Here is a 22,509-nt window from a genome sequence, read left to right as displayed (position 1 = left end):
CAGCCGACTGAATGTCATAAGATATAAAGCGTCTTGTTAAGAATGAGGAAACTCTTTTCATAATAATCAATCTGGTTCATCTGGATCTGTTAAAGAAGTTTTATCCCCACAAATCAAAACTAAAGTTAATATCAGTTTACTTGTACACACAACTGAAAAGTGTTTGATCTCTATCTGTGAACCCATGTAGACGAGCAGCAGATATAAACTGAACACGTGAATCTACACTTCTGATCTTCAGACTCATATACTGACAGTCATAAGAAATTTTTTATTAAACTTTATTAAAATCGGTTCTGACCTTTATTAATGAAATATTTATCTTTCTTTAATCAGTTTACATGATGGTTAACACATTTTTAAATATTATAATATTATTATATTCATTTGACAATCTGTGAATCAGGACTTTTTCTTTTCTCAAACCTCTCGTGTCATTCTGGGATGCTAAATGTGTCTTCACTTCAGGACACAAGGTTCATTTACATTTAGGAGTTTAAAATACTTTTATGTGCGAGATACATTAGAGTATCTTCAACTATCTGGAAATAATTTACACATTTAATCCTTAAAGTTTTCTTTATAAACACCTGACAGTCATTTAACAAAATCAACAGTTTCAGATCAACTCTAAAACCTAAAAATCACGACAAACATTTTGATTGAGTAACTAAGAGATCGTAATGTTCATGGTTCATGTGAAGTTTCTGTCTACACCCTTTATAAATATGTGTTGTTGTTATTTTTATTCATACTGATCATCTTTCGACTGAATCAGAACGGGTTTATCTGGATCAGTTCCACAGAAATCTTTCTCTATTATAAGGAAGAAAAAACAAAACAGGTTTAAACACGCCTGAACCAAAAGACTCATTTTCAAACCTGCACTTGGACTTTAATATCCAAACAGATGAACTGAAATATTTATTATTAAAAATGAACCTGCAGATGATCATCTTTGTTTCTGCCTTTCTGACGATATCTGAAGGTTTGTCTCTCTCTCTCTCTCTCTCTCTCTCTCTCTCATTGACATGATCAGTATTAATAAACATCATTTATAATCTTAAATACCAGAACAGAACTTGTTTCTCATGATTTAACAGAATAATAATTAAATGAGTTTTTAGACAAATATAAATTGTTAATATATTTTCTGGAGTGTTTAAATCACTTCTCATATTATAAGTCTAATATAAAGTTGAAGTGTTTTATTATCAGTTTCTGTGGCGTCACAGATTCTGTTCACCTGTGGAGATCAACAGAAAGTGGTGATGCTGTCAGTTTTAGATGTGTTTATGGATTCATGTCTGATAAGATCGTCTTCAGTTGATGTGTTCAGTCTATGATGGTTTTTGCTTTCTTAAAATATGAGATTGAAACACATTTCACAATTCGTGCCAAAAAACCCTTTAGGCTTTAGCAAACACAACAGACATGATTGGTCGGAAATTATACAAAACAATCTTTGACCTTAGTTTTCATTGACAATACATTTGTTTGCAGGGTTCACAGTGAAGGGTTCCTCAGGTCCTCTGGTTGTTCCTCTGGGAGGTTCAGTTCTTCTGCCCTGTTCTGTTGATTCACTCGTATCACTGAAGGATCTGGAGGTTCAATGGAAGAGATCAGACTCACAGATTCTCATTCATCTGTATGAAGATGGAGATATTAGGCCAGAAGTCCAACATGAGGATTATCGTGATCGAGCTCATTTCTTCACTGACAACATTAAAGATGGAAACTTCTCTCTCATGTTGATGAATGTGACAGATAAAGATAAAGGACAATACACATGTACAGTTCACAGCGGACAAGAGTCTGGAGAAACTGTGCTGGAAATTCAAGATGTTGGTGAGTTTGATCATATGAGTTGCTCACGTCGTTTTAAAAATGTAGTCTAGCATTGAATTTATATTGTAATATATATTTTTATTATATTCATTCAGAGCGATTGATAGTATCTGGATCAGATCAGTCTTTATCAGTGAATGTTGGTGAGGACGTGACTCTGAACTGCTCTGTGGACTCTCACATCCCACCTGAAGACATTGAAGAGGTTTCATGGAAGAAAATAGTTAAAGATGAACACATCACAGTTCTGCTCTATGAAAGCAATAAAACTCTATTAGAATCATCAGATGAGCGATACAGAGACAGAGTTGAGTTCTTCAGAGATGAAATCCACAGAGGAAACTTCTCTCTCAGACTGAAGAGAGTCAGAAGTGAAGATAAAGGAGTTTACATGTGTCAAGTGTTTGCTGGACAACTCTCAGACAACACGACTGTAACACTGGAACTGGGTGAGCCAACAACAACATTTACATTTATTCATTTGGCTAACGCTTTTATCCAAAGCGAATTACAAGTAGTTTTTTACATTGGCACATTACTGCAGAGCAATCAGGGGTAAGGTGTCTTACTCAATGGCCCTTCAGTCATGACCTGCTGGAACTGAGATTCAAACCGGCAACCTTCTGATCACAAGCCCAACTCTCTAACCACCAGGCCACAAACAATATATATTACCTTATCCTGTTAAAGGCTTATAAAAGCTGATGTGTGTGTTACAGGTTTCTCATCTTTACACATACTGGTGTTGATTCTGTGTATTTCTGCATGTGGATCTGCTCTTCTGCTCTACTGCTCTCTAATCTACTGCAGAAACAACACAGGTATGCATTCTTGGGGTTTAAAAACACAACAGAACTGAAGCCACAAATCTGACTATATTTTACACTTTTCCCATCAATAATGAGATATCTTGTCAATTAAGAGACACACTTCACTGCCAAAGACAATAATTTTTAACAAAATACCCCCTTTAGTAACATTCACCCGTTGTCAATAGAAAAGTGACAACTGTGGAAAGTGGTAGGAATAACATTCACGTTTATACATTTTTAGCGCTTGCGGAAATATGAAAATCGATTGGGAATAGATATCATATCAAATGCATTTTTGAAAAACGATTAATGGATTTTCTGTTTTTTTGCCCATAATAAAAAAGAAAAAAATAAGATAGAATGCTTTACTGTAGCTGTAAGGTCATGGTTTTGATCCCAGGGATTGCAAATTCCCTAAAACAAAATGTGTAGTATAATGCAATGCAAGTCGCTTTGGATAAAAGTGTCTGCCAAATGCATAAATGTAAATGGCTTAGTCAAGTTTTTTTCTTCAAAAGAAGAGGGTCTGTTCTTTCATTTCATATTGTATGTTATCTGATGAAGAAAATATTCTGGGAGCCATTCAAATTTTGTAAAATGATAAAAAATGCTGACACTGGCTGGCGGCTTATTTAAAAATGCTGGAGGGTAAAGAGTTATTTTTAACTCTAGTTCTTACCAACATCTAACACATCTCACCCATCCAGCCTATCAATCTTTACAAAAATATCTAATGCATCAAAAATTACACATTGCAACAGGTGCATCATAGGTCTGTGAAAAGCATCACACATGAGGTTGGATCATTCAGAATTATTTTTTTGATTTTACAATTAGACTTGAGTGAGAAAGAAAACATTTTTTTGGTGTTGGTGCCAGTAAGGTTCTGTTCTGGACTATCTGTGCAGAAAGATATTTGATGGTATCAAGTGCTTATTGTTCTTTTTTTGGATTGAAAAAGGTAATAGCAGACTTAAAAAGATGTATACCTTGTTTACACTCAAACTCAGTTAGATCAGGCATATAATAGGTTTCTTCCACAGCCCATAAGTAATTGTGGAGGACTGTGAGGAGTGATTTTTTTACAGTATTGTAGGTTATGCTTAAAAGGTTCTTCATAGTGTTGCCATAGAAGAACCATTTTTGGTAACAGCTGATTGGCTGAAACTGGCCTATGAACAGCTAGATCACTGAACACGCCAATGAACTGCTAGATTGGGCTCTTGGCAAATTTGCATATCCAAACCCAACGAATGCAGTGGGCTGCGCTGAATAGGGCAGAAACCACAGCAGTAGAACCAGCATGGAATCCCGGGCGATATAATAGCGAACATAAAAGTACATCAAGCACAGTGTAAACAGCAATGCGGCAACAACTGTGTAGCACAAGAAATTACAAGGTAGAAGATAAAGCGTGATCAGCACTCACCGAGAGGACTTGAGAAGCCAACGAGGACACATACAATCTGTAGAACCTGGCGAAGGTGTTCTGTGAAGACCAGCCATTTGCACAGCATATGTTCTGAATAGATGTGCCCTTAGACCCGGCCCACGAAGAGGCGATAGCCCTAGTCGATTGAGCTCTGAAAAGTCTCCTCGCTCCTCTGAGGAATCTGACCACCAGCATGTGCCTACCAATTGATTGCCCATCAACCGGGGAACGAAACGAGGCGATAGCAGCCACATAAACCTTCAGCGTTGAAGGGAGGCCGCCGTTGTGCAGCCTGTGCTGCAGGAAAGATAGAATATCAGACACGGGGCAGGACGCCGGGTCGATATTGTTACTGCTGCACCATTTAGCAAACACCCCCCATTTTAGAGCGGCGCACGAGACTCCGAAATAGTATCCAGTACACGCTGAGGGAGTGCAGTTAGAGCCCCCGAAGCGGCCAGGCATGGAGGTTCCACAACTCTGGGCTGGGGTGCCAAATCGTGCCGTTCACTGCGGACAACAGGTCTCTCCTGAGGGGAATCCGCCATGGCGGTGCCGTCAACAACTCCCTCAGGTCCGGAAACCATGGTTCATTCGGCCAAAACGGAGCAACGAGAATCACTGACGCCGTCTCCTCTCTGATTTTGCACAGCACTAGGGGTAAAATCTTTACTGGAGGAAACGCGTAAAGACGAATGTCCGGCCAACGCACCGCTCGTGAGGAGTGGATCAGCGAGAAATAGAACTGCAGTGTGCGTTCTCGTTTGTTGCGAATAGATCCACTTCTGCCTTCCCAAAGCGTTCCCAAATTAACAGGACTGAGTCGGGATGAAGCCTCCATTCCCCGTGCTGAAGACCCTCCCTCGAAAGCATGTCTGCTCCGCAGTTCAGGTGACCGGGGATATGCGCTGCCCTGATAGAGAGTATATGCCGATCTGCCCACAGTAGGAGACCCGCCGCCTGTTTGAAAAGAGCTCCGGAACGGATCCCTCCCTGGCCATTTATGTACGAAACCACGGACATGTTGTCTGTGCGAATCAGAACATGTTTCTGCTCTAGCCCTTGACTGGACAGTATGAAGAGCCAGAGAAACCGCCTTTAGCTCCAAGCGATTTCTGTGCCATTTCCTCAGAGACTGTGGCTAAAGGCCGGATGCCGGCATGCCCTCGCACACCACGCCTCATCCGCCGTAACGACTGTGCGTCTCATCACCAGCCCCAGGGGAACTCCCCGACTGAACATGCTCGGGTCGCGCCACGGACCCGAGGAACATGCTCTCCAAGGAACCCAAGCCTTCAGCCAGAACTTTAGTGGTCGCATGTGCAGAAGACCCTGCCTCCAGGCTGCCGCTATCCAGCGACTGAAGGACCTTAGGCTGGAACACCTGCAGCACCGACATTGAGTGCCAAGCGGAGGTGGCTTCGCATGCGGCCGCGTAGGCTTTACCGGCGAGATGGGCGGTAAATCTGCACGGTTTCGAGGGCAGGCCTGGGTCCGAGCCCAACGAGGTGGTGGAAAGGCACAGATGAGCGACGAGGGTCTCCTCAATGGGTGGCATGCGCCCGTAACCGTGGGCTTCAGCCCCGACCACGTGGACGAACATGGCCGGCGTAGCAGTGTGAACGCGCGCCGACTGAGGTGCAGACCAGGATTTCACCACATGCTCGTGGACGTCTGGAACAGCACACTCCTCTTTGACGTGGTCTGGCGGCGGCTCGCCTGAAAGTAGCAGGAGTCGAGCCTACTTTTTGCCGGCTCCTCAGATGAATCCCAGGTGATGTTGAGCTCGCTTACGGCCTTCTCGAGAATCCTTACGAACTCCTCGTGGAGGTCCATGGGGCTCTCAGGATCGGGACGATCCCGCTCCGATCCTGCCCAGTCCTTGTCCGAAGCTGAGATGGAAATGGAGTCATAGTTTTCCGGGGGGACAAAGGCTCTCATTGACGTAGTGGACTGGGGAATGAGGTGACGGCAGAGGACGGGGGCCCGGAGCCGGGTCATCGCCGCCACCTCGTGGAATGGGTGGACTCACCAGCGGCTCGTTGGCCACGAGTGATGTTCCTACGAGTCCTCAAGACACGCGCCGGCAGGTCCGAACAGTGCACGCAATCAGACTCGCAGAATGCATCCTCCACGTGAGCAAGGCCCAGGCAGGCAATGCAGTGCTCGTGAGTATCCTTCGGGCCAATGGGGCCCGCGCAAAGACGACAGTATGAAGCCATCGGATGCAGTGAAAGAAGTTTCTAGTTGGGTCTTCAACGATGGCAGCGTGAAAAAGAAGATTCTGAGGAATTGTCGTCACATGCACTGTATGTATACTGTCTAGATTCGTCAGTGTTTGCATACTGTTGCATGTCTTGCGACAATTGGCCAGTTTTTTACTGGCGTTATCCTATAGGACTTCAGGAAAAGTGAAAAAGAGGAGGAGTTTCATATGCGGTTCTCCGCAATGTCGAAGTGACAGCTCTCGAAAGGGAACCGGTGAGGTGAAAGCCTGACGGAGTCACGGGGGGCGGGGCCAAAGACATAGACACTGAACAAGTGCGGAGCTGTCAAACCCACTCCCCACGAGATCGACAAAAACAACACAAGACACCAGGCCTGGGGCCTGTACCATGAAGCTGGTTTAGGTGGCTAGCCAGGTATGTTTCAGTTTAGTTTGTGCCAACCCTTGGTTTTAGGTACCATGAAAGTAGCTCGGCTTTATTCGGTGTTCGTCGCCATGGTATAATAAAATTAAATATTGTTTACTATATAGGTAAAATCTGATTTTACAGATTTGCTGGCTTTCCCTTTCACTCACATGAAATTCAATTTACTTACTTATATTCCACTTTTATTGTATCACATGTATTTGCATTGCATTTTTTACATTCTGGTCTGTGGTGCAACATCTAGGAACACTTTCAGTTTCACTGTATTAGGACATTTTTCTTTGTCCACTAAACTAAACAGCTACAGTAAGACACAGACAAACCCATACATTGACAGGTGACATCACATATATTTTATCGCTATTTTAATCCTTTTTTTAATCTACATTAGCACTGTTATGCATGTTATTGTGGCACATACATACTTTTCTGTGTATTATTTTGATTATTGACAAAGACGGTTTGTAATAATGTTCGTTAGATGGGAAGGAAGGAGGCGGGAACCGGCGAACATTCAATAATAAAACTTTAATTAAATAAACAAACACTGAAGTAACTGACCGACAGCCACCTCACGGTAGACTGCCGGCCATAAAACATACACCAACTAAACACAGTTTCGGGCCCGTTCCTCTCTCGTCAACAGTCCTGCCGAACATCCATTTAAGCTCCCAATCTCCTCCGTGATAAGATGCGGGACCGGTGCGCGCACAGCTGCTTCCACTTATCACTCACGCCACCGGCCCCGCGTCACGGCTCTCGTCCCGCCTTCCTCACCACATACCCCCATCACCCCTTACAGGCCGGGGGGCACCCCCGAGACTGTACCTACTCCCCCCCCCGGGGAGCCAGTCTCGGAGTCCGCGGCGCCTGGGGGTATGCACCGGCGAGACGAAAGAACGGAGACGGGAGCCCCCGGAGCGACAGGGACGAGAGAGGGGAGAGAGGAAAAGAAAAAAAAAATTGTCCGGTTCCCTGACAAGCTGTCGCTCGGTCCTCAGCCAGCCGAGAAACTCTTCCTCGCGGTGCCATGCGATGGTACTGGACGCTCGGTGGACGGCTCGATCCTCCTCCGCCCCCTGGCGGCCGGCGATGGCCCTCCAGCTGAGGGCAGCTGGTCATCCGTTCCCTGCTCCTCCCCATCATGGCGGCTGGCAGCAGGCTCGGCCCACGGCGAACGGGCCTTGGCTCCCTCCTGGACGGCAGCCACCCCACCTCGACCCAGGAGCACGGCAGCGAGGTCCTCGTCCCATCCGACTTCTCGATCCAGCACCACCGCCTCGGGCAGCCACTCGCGGACTTTCCTCGTCCGCGCTGCCCGAACTCCTCAGCACCGCGATCACCCTCGGCAGCGAGGGCTCTTTGACAGCATGTCCCTCCTTCCTCCCGGGTTTCGGCACCAATGTAATAAAGTTCGTAAGAAGGGAAGGAAGGAGGCGGGAACCGGCGAACATTCAATAATAAAACTTTAATTAAATAAACAAACACTGAAGTAACTGACCGACAGCCACCTCACGGTAGACTGCCGGCCATAAAACATACACCAACTAAACACAGTTTCGGGCCCGTTCCTCTCTCGTCAACAGTCCTGCCGAACATCCATTTAAGCTCCCAATCTCCTCCGTGATAAGATGCGGGACCGGTGCGCGCACAGCTGCTTCCACTTATCACTCACGCCACCGGCCCCGCGTCACGGCTCTCGTCCCGCCTTCCTCACCACACGGTTTTTATTATTTTAAGGGATTTGCAGCATCATACATTTTCATTTTACTGTGCTGGACAATTTCCTTGTCCTGAACCGTAGTTTTTATTAAGGCTTCAATGAAATGACTGACCCTGGTTAATGGCGCAAAGTCTTTTAAAGGTATAGGCTTAGTCATTCTGTTGTAAAAGCAGGCGGTTTTATTAAGTGTAATTCTTATATTTTCTTCCGCTTCTCTGTGTTGCAGAACACACCGCTATTTTATAATTCTTAGCTCCGTTGTCTTTCTGCAAAAAAAATTACTCGTTTTTTTTCTGCAGAGCATCATATCAGACTAAAAGGAGACCAACATGCAACCAGTCCGCGTTATTTTTGGGGCAACTTGTTTGACATGAACCATCAGTACACGGTGCATTTATTGATTTTAAACACGTAAGATGTCAGAGTTTACAATGCAGAAGCGGTTTGGTGTCATTTGCCTGTCAAATTAGCCGTTTACAGCTTTAACAAATTTGTACAGAAGTTCAGAAATATATGAGAATGAACTTTATTTGCACGCAACTCCTCTCATGTGTACTCGGAAGGGAAATGATGAAGCAGATGTAAGGTTAACTGCTTCTGCTGCCTGAATGGATGGTTTTTGTCCGCACGCAAGTTAAAATTGCAATATGCAGGAGCTTCAATGAACATTGTTGTAATATTTCTGTACCCATGCCATACATAAATAAAGTTGCCCGCAAGGACACGGACCCCTTGTAGTTCCACCGAGGACCCCGCGGATCCTGTTTGCCCTACAGCACTACAGTGAATGTGTGTACTATATAGTGTTTAACTTGCGCATTAACGCAATCAGCAGTGTTTCTGAAACACTTCTCTCTTGCGTAGACAGCAGACACACATCACTCCATGACTGAAATTCATGTTTGTGTTCATATTGTTGAAATCGCTTTATCCATTTATAATGCGATTGGTTTAGCCATGCTGACGTCACTCGTTCATTTGCACGCGCGCGCAAACTAATCTCAGCTTCAGGATCAAAGCTTGAGTTGACAAAGAAACTCCACGAGCTGCTTCATGGTACCAACAAAGCTTGATCACGTTGGTTTGGATTTGTCAACCCAAAACTAATCTCCCGTCCCGGCTTCCTCACTTCAAACACACCATGACTTTAAACAAATAACTATTCAGTATATAGATGCTTTAATGAATGTTTACACATATAACATTATTTTGTACCCCATACAGACACCAGTGGGACACTCTGGAAGCTTCAGATTTCTCTTGTTGTTTGTCCAAACATCTGTGTTTTCTCTGCCTTCCTCTTGTGGGGTCTTATTGAGGGTAAGTATAGTTATGTTCCTTAATTATATTTGTAAATAAATAACTTTTATATTACAATATTAAGCATGTGGGAATTTTTCTGTTTGTTCTAATATTGTAATAATTCAGGTTTCGGTGTTGTGTCCATATTTTCTGTAATTGAACTTGAACATGTTTAAACCATACAAGCTTTGTCACATGTTATGTAATGCATCATTCAACTTTCTGTTTTAGGATTCGTGAATGAGACCGTCACTTGCTGTGCTCTTTATGCTCTGAGACCTGTTATGTTGTTTTGGGCGGTTCGCTTTTTAAAGTATCTTCAAGGTATGTTTCAGTTGAAAATGTTCCTTTCTCAAGCAAATCTCATTTTAAGCATAACAATATTTTGTCACAAAGTATATGGTCATAGTAATTTAGTGGAACGTATGATTGCAAGAAAGAATGCAGAAGATAGACATTTTAAGAATGTTATGATTTATTCATAATAATATTACTTTACAATTTGTGTTTCAAGTGAACTGCAGGAATCTTATCTAGAGTTTTATTTCTTTTTAAACTAAACATGGTTTCACCTCTATGTATTAGATAACCAGTCTTCGTCTTTAGTGTACATTTACATTTATGCATTTGGCAGACGCTTTTAACCAAAGCGACTTACATTGCATTATCCTATCCATTTATGCATATGTGGCGGGATGGTAAGGCGGAGAGCAAGATAACTAAAATAAACTCACTGTAGCCAACTACGCCACCTAAGGACTTTCACCCCAGGATATACTAGTGTTCAGAGGAAATCTAAACCCCAGGTTCGTTCTTTCCAGAGAGGACTGAGACAGTTCTGCCAATTAAAACAAATGTTTATTTTATTAAAATACAATTCCTCTGACAGTCACTAAAAGGTACCTTCCAGTACAGTTACCAACACGGGCCAAGAAAAGGTACGTAAAAGAACAAACAATGTAAACACTACGGCAGCCTTGGATCGTAAAAAGGCACAAAGGAAAAGAATATTGCCCCACCTAAAACAGTAATCACTCACTACAACCAACCACACACACTTGTGTTGCCCCCTGAACAACAGGGAATGAGAAACTCACTCGTGTTAAACACTGCACCCCAACAAGAGGTGGGTAAAATACCCTTTTGACGAGTGGCCACAGGAGCCCCGAGCACTTACAATAAGTACAGTTAACCACAAACAAAAATAAATAAAATCAATAGTTACTGGTTCTTCAGTGAACTTCCTCAATGGGAAGCACTTCGTCTACAAACACAGATGGGGTAAGCCAAGGACGAAAACCAAAACACCCAAATTATAACAATCACTGAGAGAAATTGTCACAAAACAAAAACATTAATGAAAAGAAAACATTCAAAATTGAAACAAAACGTGCAAAATAGAAACAAAAAAATGCAAAATAGAACAAAACAGCAGCGTAATCCGGGGCAGTGCGTCTTGCCATTAAAGATACGCTTGCACAGTCAGAACTGGATGCAAGCCTGTTATACACATCCCTCCGACTGCGTTCACGATCCGTCTAGCTGCACTTGAAAGGTGTAATGACTGCAGGACACAAACCTTACATTATACACTAATATTATAAAATCACATTCTACATATCACTCGTAAGATCACATTCACACTGATTCACGTACCTGATCAAACAATGAATGGGTAGATATGCTTACACGGCTCAGCTGGACGCAAGCCTGTTATGCATGTCCCTCTGACTGCGTTCTCAACCAGTCTAACACATCTGTACAGGTTCTAGCTGCACTAGCACTGTGTAATGACTGCCTGAAACAAACTTTAAATTATACACTAATGTATGACAACAACCCACATATCACTCACTCACATACCTGATTGACCAATACCCAGACTAAATGCCCCGAACCACACGACTCCACTAGGAACAGGCGACCAGGATGCAAAGAGTAACGCACACCCAGCCATTTGAATACTGCCTTTTTATTTAGAGCGCAATCATGGTAATTCGTCACCAGCCGGTTACCTGACACCACTAAATTTACTGGGCAGATACTGCCAGTTCTCCACCAGGGGGAGTTATAGGGAGATTTCTATTCCACTACAATCCACCCCATCCACTTGCATCGTCGTCCCGACGATGAACCCTTACCCTCTTAAATCTTAACTCCAGGGTCTAAATAAAGTGGCATTAGGCACAATCATCTGGGAATTCATAGCCCCTCTCTCCCTACCCCACCCAGCCGCAGGCAACCGGTGCAGGTTGGAATGTCGTCCAGCAGTGACACGGGTTGTCCTCCTCAATCCATCATCACTCACATGCTCTTCTACTTCGGAGTTAGAGCGAGGTACTGAGGCCACTGGTTGCTCCAGCCTGTTGGTGCGGCCGTCATTATCATTAATTTGGCTAGAGGGTGGGATTAACGGGATGTTACATGTCACAGGAGCCGGCGTCAGAGGTGCCAGTCCAGCTTGAGGTGCCAGTCCAGCTTGAGGTGCCAGTCCAGCTTGAGGTGCCAGTCCAGCTTGAGGTGCCAGTCCAGCTTGAGCGACAAAAGGCCCGGACACAAGGGCCCAGCCATCTTCAAACTCTTCCTCTTCACCCTCCAAGGGCAACACCGCCTCTGCTTGGCCACCTTCCGCCTGACCACTCTCTAGGCTTCGAGTGGAAATATACGGCTTCAACAGCGTGCGATGTACATGCTTTATCCTACTCAGGTCATGGGCTGGTGCAATTGTATACACTGCTCCCCTTTCAGTTGGGGCTTTTAGCACCTGGTAACGTACCGTACTCCAGCAGTCTTGGATCTTATTACGGCCTCTCCTGGAGTGGTCACGCAGTAATACCAGTTGGCCCTCCTTCAGGGGAACCTCTCGAACGTTCAAGTCATGGTTTCTCCTCCGATAATCAGCCGCCATTCTCGTTCGGTCTTTAGCTCCTTCAAATGCCATCTGAAGTCGGACTTGATGCTCCACGACCCAGTCATGTATGTGGCCTGCCACAGGGTCCTCAATCCTACCTAGTAAGAAATCCACCGGCAGCTTGGGATCTTGGCCAAACATCAAATAATAAGGAGACTCACCCGTGGACTGGTGGGGGGTAGTGTTATAACAAAACAGAAGCTGGGGAAGACAAGCAGTCCAATCCCTTTTCCTTGTTGTAGGCAGGGTGCGTAGAAGATTATGAAGCGTGCGGTTAAATCGTTCACACTGACCATTGCCTGCAGGGTGATACGGGGTAGTTCGAGACTTGGAAACACCATAAAGGCCACATAATTGCTTGATCAAGGAGCTCTCAAAACTCCGTCCCTGATCGGAGTGCAGTCGGCTTGGTACCCCAAATTTATAGAACCATTCCGTAACCAAAACATGAGCCACTGTAGAAGCACGTTGGTCACGAGTGGGAACAGCTTGAGTGAATTTTGAGAAGATGTCCGTCATGATGAGTACATTTTCCATCCCATTTTGGGCTGGCTCAAGGAGGGTAAAATCAATAGCAAGCGTTTCATTTGGACATGATGCAAGGAGGTGGTTCATAAAGGTACGTACCCCTGGCTGAGAGTCCTTAGAATGCTGGCATCGGTCACACTCCTGGCACCATTGTTTCACCTCCAAAGACATTCCAGGCCAGTAACACCGCCGGCGAACCAGCTCCAGGGTCCGTTCCACCCCCTGATGTCCATGCCCCTGGTGAAGTTGCGTGAGTACTTCCGCCTTCAATGACATAGGGAGGACCAACTGCAGAATTTCCTCACCCCCATCAGGACGTAGTATGCGACGGTATAGGACTCCCTCCTGCTCAACAAGACGATCCCACTGTCTCAGTAGTGATAACACAGGCTTTGTCAGCTTCTGCCGCTCCTCAGATGTCGGCTGGTGTTTTCTCCACCAAAAGTACAACAACTCCTTGATGACCGGGTCCTCATTCTGCAAAGCACACAAACTGGCAGGGGCGTAACAGGGCAAAACGGAAATGGCTGCTTGCACTACCCGGGGAGCAGGCTCCACTGAGACTTCATGAAAAGGCCCCAGGTCTGGGCAGCTCTCCAAAGTTCCCCCTTCAGTAGGCTCCACATATTGTCGTGAGAGGGGATCTGCATTTTGATTCACTTTGCCAGACCTGTACTTGATGACATAATCAAACACCGCTAATTGAGCTACCCAACGCTGCTCCGTAGCACCGAGTTTAGCAGTGGCAAGATGACTTAGAGGATTATTGTCAGTATAGACAGAACACTTCTGGCCCAATAAATATTCTCGAAACTTTTCAGTCATGGCCCATTTTAGGGCCAGAAATTCCAGCTTCATGGAGCTATAATTTATCATATTACGTTCGGCAGGTCTCAAACTTCGGCTGGCATAGGCAATGGGTCTAATTTTACCCCCCTGCTCCTGGGAAAGAACAGCGCCCAGGCCACGATGACTAGCATCAACCTCTAGAATGAAGGGTAGAGAAAAATTTGCATAGGCCAAGACTGGTGCTGTAATGAGTTTCCTTTTAAGGCTCTCAAAGCTGTTCTCACACTCCTCAGTCCATACGGTGGGGAGGCTCTTTCCAGAACCCTTCCTCTTCTTAGAGCCCACCAATTCAGCTACCAACCGATGTAGTGGGGCAGCCAGTGCTGCAAACCCCTCCACAAACCGTCTATAATAGCTCGCAAATCCAAGAAAGGACCTTAACGCTGAGACGTGTGTGGGTCCCCTCCACTCAGCCACAGCTGTAATTTTCTCAGGATCTGTGGAGACTCCATCCGGAGATATTACATGCCCCAAGTAACCCACCTTTTGTTTGAGGAATGAACACTTATTCAGCTTGGCTTTCAGGCCTTGTTGTTTTAGCCGCTCCAACACACTTTCCAGCCGCACTAGATGTTCTGCAACAGAGGGGGAGAACACAATGACATCATCTAAGTACAACAACAACGACTGGCAATGCTGGGCCCCGAACATCCTCTCCATCAGCCTCTGAAAGGTACTTGGGGCATTGCACAGGCCGAAGGCCATCCGATTCCACTCGAAGAGACCAAAGGGGGTACAAAAGGCAGTTTTAGGCTTATCTGCTTCAGTTACTGGAACTTGATTATAACCACTTGCCAAGTCCATCGTTGTAAACCATTGAGCACCAGAGAGGGCATCAAGAGACTCTTCGATTCTTGGAAGGGGGAATGCATCCTTTCGTGTCTTCCCATTCAGTTGTCGATAATCCACACACATTCTGAGGCTACCATCCTTTTTCTTGACTAAAACAATGGGTGAGGCATAGGGGCTACTACTCTCCCGGATGATTTGTGCCTCTAGCAACTGATTAATATGGGCCTTCACAGTTTCATAATCTGAGGGGGGAATGCGTCGGTACCTCTGCCTAACGGGGGTCTCATCGATTAGGGGGATGTCATGAGAAATTAATGTGGTACAACCTAAATCTGTGTCATGAGAGGAAAAAACGGAACTATATTTGTTAAGCAGCAACCGTACATTGTACTGATCTTGTTCGGGGAGGGGAGACAGATCTAAAGCATTTATCTTATCATGAATAGAACAAACTTCCATGGAAGACACAGTGGCAGTAGCAGTCCGAACCTCTTTGACCTCAGCTGGTAGACTAACAACACTGATCATAGTAAGAGTACCAATTACAGTGCGAGGATATAATACAATGTCTGTAGTCCCCACATTGACAACTGGGATGTATACTGTACTACCACTTACCCCAACCAGTGATGGAGAGGCCAACAGTCCAGCTGGTAGTCCAGTATCCGGAGGCTCAAACAAAACAGAAAGCCCAGCGTACTGGGCAGAACACGTAACAGGCACAAGTTTAATAGTACCGCCCGGGACACGACAAACCCTTCTCCCCCGCACTCTTACCTGACCTAAAGTGTCCAGGGAGGGCTCTGCCTTAGCATGATGGCACTGCTGTAGAGCCTGGCGGACTGAACTTGGGGCCTGTATAATCGAAGGTACCTCCAACGATGCAGAACCATACTCTCCAAAGAGCTCAGCATAACATTCTTTAAGGACATTCATTCCGATTACCCCCGGAACTCTGGAACTACTTCCTGGAGGGTTTTTAACTACTAACAACCCACGTCTAGGCATTACCTTCCCACAAAGCTCCACGTCCACCTCGATATACCCTACATATGGTATGGCTAGACCATTGGCAGCCTGAAGCTGTAGCCAATGACAAGACTGAAGCCGAGCAGGCCCCAAAGCCATAAACTGCTCCGAGAAAAAACTCTCTGTGATGGTAGACACCATCGACCCAGTGTCCACCAAACATGACACTACAACACCCCCCATGACTACATCGACATGAGGACAAGAGGACATCAATTGAGGAATAGACTTTGCTTCTAAGGCAGCCTTCGAACCCATCATCCCCCCCACCGAACAGTGGCTCATCAGCTCGGTGGGTAGTAGTTTTCCGACGGCCGGCTCATACTACTAGAAGCACCCCCACGAGGAGGCGCACCAAAGGAAGACTGAGACAAAACCCTCTCCCCATCACACTCTCGGGCATAATGGCCCGATTTTTGACATACGTCTACAAATAATCGAAACCCCACGCGGTGAAGGGCCCTGGCTACGGGGTTTTTGTAGTAACCTTAAATTTTGGGTAAGCTGGTCAAGTTGACTTTGTTGTCGTTTCAACATTTCCTTTATTTCTGTGAGTTCTAAACTAGAGGTAACATCAGGGGTAGGTATATTCCCCTGAACCCCACACTGGAACCCATATGCTAAGGAGACCGACTGGCTACGACCCCGAATGCCTACCGATGTGCCCTCACGTTCCCACCTAATTGCCTCCCTGCGAACATCCAACAAACTAGAGTCAGGTTTATCACGTACAAAGCGCTTCAACTCCCTACGAAGAGCACAGTCATAGACGTATTCCACAAATTGATCACGCAATAAAGTGTCTGCATTAGGCATAACATGGGGGGCATTCTTTTTAACCTTCTCCATTAAACACAATAAGGCATGTGAAAACTCCTGCAATGACTCACCGTCCTGTTGTTTGCGGGAGAAGAATGCTTCTTGTAGAGCTACATAGGATTGCGAACACCCATAAAGTTCCCGTAAAATAGCCAGAATTTTTACTGGATCCTCCCTCTCCTCCCGGGATCGATATTTAATCTCCTCCCTGGCTTCCCCCTCTAAATGATCATACATAAAGAATGCTCGATCAACGGACGATAGGTGACGGGCACGCACACTAGACTCTACTTCTTCCACCCACTCTGGTAGGCTTAACCCACTCCTGCCTCTAAACATTGAACAACGCCTTTCCCTAGGGACATATACCACTCTCTCAGTGGTCGGGAAGGCAGAAGAGTGAACACCGAGTGCCAGAGCATTACTACTCGTAGGGCCTACCGGTACTGCTTGACGCAGACGTGCATTATCTACTTCCAACTGGGCTACCAACTCCTGCAAACGTTGCAAGTCCTCTGCCATGACGGTGGCCAAAAATATATATATAGATATAACACAAACAAACACCTGCTTAACCTAATGGAGCCTACTGCGGTTTTGTTTCTCCCCCCAAAAAAAAGAAAAATTACCTTAGGCAGAACGTCTCAGCCTCAACTGGGAAAGGATCCTGCCGACTACGCCAGATTGTGGCGGGATGGTAAGGCGGAGAGCAAGATAACTAAAATAAACTCACTGTAGCCAACTACGCCACCTAAGGACTTTAACCCCAGGATATACTAGTGTTCAGAGGAAATCTAAACCCCAGGTTCGTTCTTTCCAGAGAGGACTGAGACAGTTCTGCCAATTAAAACAAATGTTTATTTTATTAAAATACAATTCCTCTGACAGTCACTAAAAGGTACCTTCCAGTACAGTTACCAACACGGGCCAAGAAAAGGTACGTAAAAGAACAACAATGTAAACACTACGGGCAGCCTTGGATCGTAAAAAGGCACAAAGGAAAAGAATATTGCCCCACCTAAAACAGTAATCACTCACTACAACCAACCACACACACTGGTGTTGCCCCCTGAACAACAGGGAATGAGAAACTCACTCGTGTTAAACACTGCACCCCAACAAGAGGTGGGTAAAATACCCTTTCTACGAGTGGCCACAGGAGCCCCGAGCACTTACAATAAGTACAGTTAACCACAAACAAAAATAAATAAAATCAATAGTTACTGGTTCTTCAGTGAACTTCCTCAATGGGAAGCACTTCGTCTACAAACACAGATGGGGTAAGCCAAGGACGAAAACCAAAACACCCAAATTATAACAATCACTGAGAGAAATTGTCACAAAACAAAAACATTAATGAAAAGAAAACATTCAAAATTGAAACAAAAAAATGCAAAATAGAAACAAAACAAAACAGCAGCGTAATCCGGGGCAGTGCGTCTTGCCATTAAAGATACGCTTGCACAGTCAGAACTGGATGCAAGCCTGTTATACACCTCCCTCCGACTGCGTTCACGATCCGTCTGGGTGCACTTGAAAGGTGTAATGACTGCAGGACACAAACCTTACATTATACACTAATATTATAAAATCACATTCTACATATCACTCGTAAGATCACATTCACACTGATTCACGTACCTGATCAAACAATGAATGGGTAGATATGCTTACACGGCTCAGCTGGACGCAAGCCTGTTATGCATGTCCCTCTGACTGCGTTCTCAACCAGTCTAACACATCTGTACAGGTTCTAGCTGCACTAGCACTGTGTAATGACTGCCTGAAACAAACTTTAAATTATACACTAATATATGACAACAACCCACATATCACTCACTCACCTCACTCACCTCACTCACCTCACTCACCTCACTCACCTCACTCACCTCACTCACCTCACTCACCTCACTCACCTCACTCACCTCACTCACCTCACTCACCTCACTCACCTCACTCACTCACTCACCTCACTCACTCACTCACCTCACTCACTCACTCACCTCACTCACTCACTCACTCACCTCACTCACTCACCTCACTCACTCACCTCACTCACTCACCTCACTCACTCACCTCACTCACCTCACTCACTCACCTCACTCACCTCACTCACTCACCTCACTCACTCACCTCACTCACTCACTCACCTCACTCACTCACCTCACTCACTCACTCACCTCACTCACTCACTCACTCACTCACTCACTCACTCACTACCTCACTCACCTCACTCACCTCACTCACCTCACTCACCTCACTCACCTCACTCACTCACTCACTCACTCACTCACTCACTCACCTCACTCACCTCACTCACCTACCTCACTCACTCACCTCACTCACTCACCTCACTCACTCACTCACCTCACTCACTCACTCACTCACTCACCTCACTCACTCACCTCACTCACTCACCTCACTCACTCACCTCACTCACTCACCTCACTCACTCACCTCACTCACTCACCTCACTCACTCACCTCACTCACTCACCTCACTCACTCACCTCACTCACTCACTCACCTCACTCACTCACTCACCTCACTCACTCACTCACTCACTCACTCACTCACTCACTCACTCACTCACTCACTCACTCACTCACCTCACTCACCTCACTCACCTCACTCACCTCACTCACCTCACTCACTCACTCACTCACTCACTCACTCACTCACTCACTCACTCACTCACTCACTCACTCACTCACTCACTCACTCACTCACTCATTGACCAATACCCAGACTAAATGCCCCGAACCACACGACTCCACTAGGAACAGGCGACAAGGATGCAAAGAGTAACGCACACCCAGCCATTTGAATACTGCCTTTTTATTTAGAGCGCAATCATGGTAATTCGTCACCAGCCGGTTACCTGACACCACTAAATTTACTGGGCAGATACTGCCAGTTCTCCACCAGGGGGAGTTATAGGGAGATTTCTATTCCACTATACATAGGTATCTGCAATCCCCTGGGATCTAACCCACAACCTTGTGTTGTTAACACAATGCTCTTACCACTTAGCTTAGCATCTACATAAAACTGAGAAGGGTACAATTTTCTCAAGTAGACAGGATTTAAAAGGATGTATACACAGAAAAGCCAAAACTTTATGACCACCAAACAAACCTTAAGACTCCATTCATCATGTGCTGTTGGTCCGCGTGCTGCCAAAACAGCACAGAGTCACCCAGGTGCCAGGTGCTGACCCTTGAAACTGTCCTGTGGTATCTGATTCTGTAGGCTGCAGAGGGAGCAGAGCCACCATAGAGCAACTTGGTGGTCCACCACATCCCATAGATGCTTGGGATCAAGATAGAAGAGATGTATTTTACTTAAGGACATTTTTCAAGAATTGTTTTTACTTCACTACATTAAAGCATATATTTTTTATACTCATATATTTTTATACTGTTTTATGAGCATCATACTCAACAGTCTGACTGAGACTGAGAACAAGAAAAATAAAATATAGAGAAAGAAGATGAAGAGACTAATGAGAAGCAGGTGTGGGCTTTATAATTGAAGGAAAACACAATTGCAGATAAGAAAAGGGGTCAGGAAAGACATCACTATGTGAGAAAACAAGGCAAGCTGACATTTCATTTATGTACTACATTTTTAATGTACTTGTTAACAGCAATTTTAGAGTCAACAAATCTATGTATTTTTCAAATGTAGTTAAATAAAAAGTATGATATGGAGTATGCTTAATAATGTAGAGCAGTAAAAACACTGATAAAGTACACACTCTTGATCCTTGAGAGTAAAAATACTCAAGTACTTTACACCTCGGCATTGATAAGCATTTGTCCCTTCTCAAACCAATTCATATCTCATATGACTCAGAGCTACACACGATCCTTGCTATTCCAGAAATATCTTGAAACTAGTTTGCCTTCTGCATCAAAGTTGTGCCTTTATTAAAATCACACAGATCTTTAATTCTGCCCAGCTATAATGGTTTGGCTCATAAGCGTATATGAATAATATCCTTGCAGTGCTTTACAAATGTTAATATGATGTATTTCATGTTACCTTTTTTGTTTACAGGCAGCAATAAAACATGGATCAGGTTTTTCAGTGTCCCAAGAGAACTTGGGCTCTTTTCAATCATTGTTTATTCCGGTAAATGCACAACAGAAACTACTCTCATTATTGTCACAAAGGTGGTGTCAAAGCAAGCAGACCATTTCAAACGCAGATTCAACTGAAAATGTATTTTCACAGTTTATAAGCTGCAAAAACAACAGTTTAGCCCATAGACAGCAGTGACCCGAGCCAGGGGAAGACTTCCAGGTAGCAAGCAAAGGATATGGCACCAGATAGGAGAGAAGAAATGGCAGGAGAAGAACCGCTTGGCAGACAGACAGGCAGGAGGGGGGGCTTGACAATGGAAACTGGGAGGTAACTGGGGCAGACCGAGAAGAAAGCAGGGAAGCAGCTCTAGATTGGAGACATCTTGAGTACAGTTCTTTACTAGGCACTAGAACCAGGTAAAATAAGACAGTGACCAACTGGCCATGGAAGATCAGAGAAGCACTTGACTCTTTTATGAGCATCATACTCAACAGTCTGACTGAGACTGAGAACAAGAAAAATAAAATATAGAGAAAGTAGATGAAGAGACTAATGAGAAGCAGGTGTGGGCTTTATAATTGAAGGAAAACGCAATGCAGATAAGAAAAGGGTTCAGGAAAGACATCACTATGTGCGAAAACAAGGCAAGCTGACATTTCATTTATGTAATCAGATGACAAAATGTTTTAAGTTTGTTCAGTATTGCATCACATCATGTTTTACATTCATCTTTTAAATTAAATATCATGTTTATAATGTTACATTTTTGGGGCATGTTTGGTTATCAAATATACAGGTTCAAACCAGCACTAGTTCAGTGAAGTTGTCATTTATTTTTCATTTCATTTCCTCACCAGTTTTCTTTGCCTATGGCTGGAAATACACTGCACACAGTGTTGTACTTCGAGTACTGCAAGGTATTTTGTATGGATTTGTGGTACTAATGTCTCTCTCTTTCATGAAAGGTAAGACTTTTGTTAAAGTATAATCCTCTAATGTGTGGTTCTCAATCATGAATCTATTTGAGGTTGATAAGTTTGCGGTTGGGGCAACAGGAGTAATCTATGAACGGTTGTTTCGTTCCTTATATCATTTAATGTTTATATAAGTGTACAGTCATTACATTACCATTATTTAGCTTTTTCCACCTTAACATATTAAAGCGAGGCATTGGGGTCTAATACCTTAAAGTGAAATCAGAATAAGAACTTTAGGGGAAGAATATGAATAAGGGGCTGTTCTTATATGCAAACCCTGTGTTTCATAGTTTTAAAACAAACACACAATTCATCAGCTTGGACAAAAGAAAGTGCAGTATATGCCAGCACCAATAAAGACCCAAAAGCTGTATTTATACTCTTACTGTTAGATGGATGCTAGAAATTAATGAAACATTTTAACAGTAACTCTTAGCATAAAGAGGATTCAGACTTGATTCAGGTTGTAGTCTTTGCTAAATTACAATAATATTGCTTGTGGTGTTCCTTGTTTGTATTGTTTTACATTACTAATTACTGTTTTCCTTTTCAGCCTTAACCCAAAATGTACCTCTGATTATTTTGCTATTTCTATTGACTTCTTCGTTTCAAGAACTTCAAATAGTATTCTCATTTGCACTTTTAAATCTAGGTGAGTGATAATTTTACATACAGTTTATTACAACGATAACAGTATTGGTGCATAATAACAAATATTATTAAAATTGGTTCCTGGATCAACATT

At 44.4% G+C, this 22,509-nt stretch overlaps 1 protein-coding gene across 1 annotated transcript in view; it reads left to right on the top strand.

Moving 5' to 3' along the window:
* The first annotated feature begins 751 nt into the window (after window positions 1–751).
* The window catches only part of LOC306894597 (uncharacterized protein), a 31,038-nt gene continuing 9,280 nt past the window's right edge, over window positions 752–22,509 (top strand). Inside the window, exons 1-9 of the mRNA XM_079457278.1 lie at window positions 752–988; window positions 1,504–1,848; window positions 1,944–2,297; window positions 2,568–2,669; window positions 9,694–9,789; window positions 10,003–10,095; window positions 20,761–20,835; window positions 21,645–21,752; window positions 22,318–22,416. Of these exons, the coding sequence (XP_079313404.1) occupies window positions 937–988; window positions 1,504–1,848; window positions 1,944–2,297; window positions 2,568–2,669; window positions 9,694–9,789; window positions 10,003–10,095; window positions 20,761–20,835; window positions 21,645–21,752; window positions 22,318–22,416 (1,324 nt within the window). The 5' untranslated portion in view covers window positions 752–936. The remainder of the gene's footprint in view (window positions 989–1,503; window positions 1,849–1,943; window positions 2,298–2,567; window positions 2,670–9,693; window positions 9,790–10,002; window positions 10,096–20,760; window positions 20,836–21,644; window positions 21,753–22,317; window positions 22,417–22,509) is intronic.

This window comes from Barbatula barbatula (genome assembly GCF_947034865.1).
Source record: "Barbatula barbatula genome assembly, chromosome: 5".
Classification (NCBI taxonomy): domain Eukaryota; kingdom Metazoa; phylum Chordata; class Actinopteri; order Cypriniformes; family Nemacheilidae; genus Barbatula; species Barbatula barbatula.
This window is presented reverse-complemented; position numbering and strand designations above follow the sequence as displayed.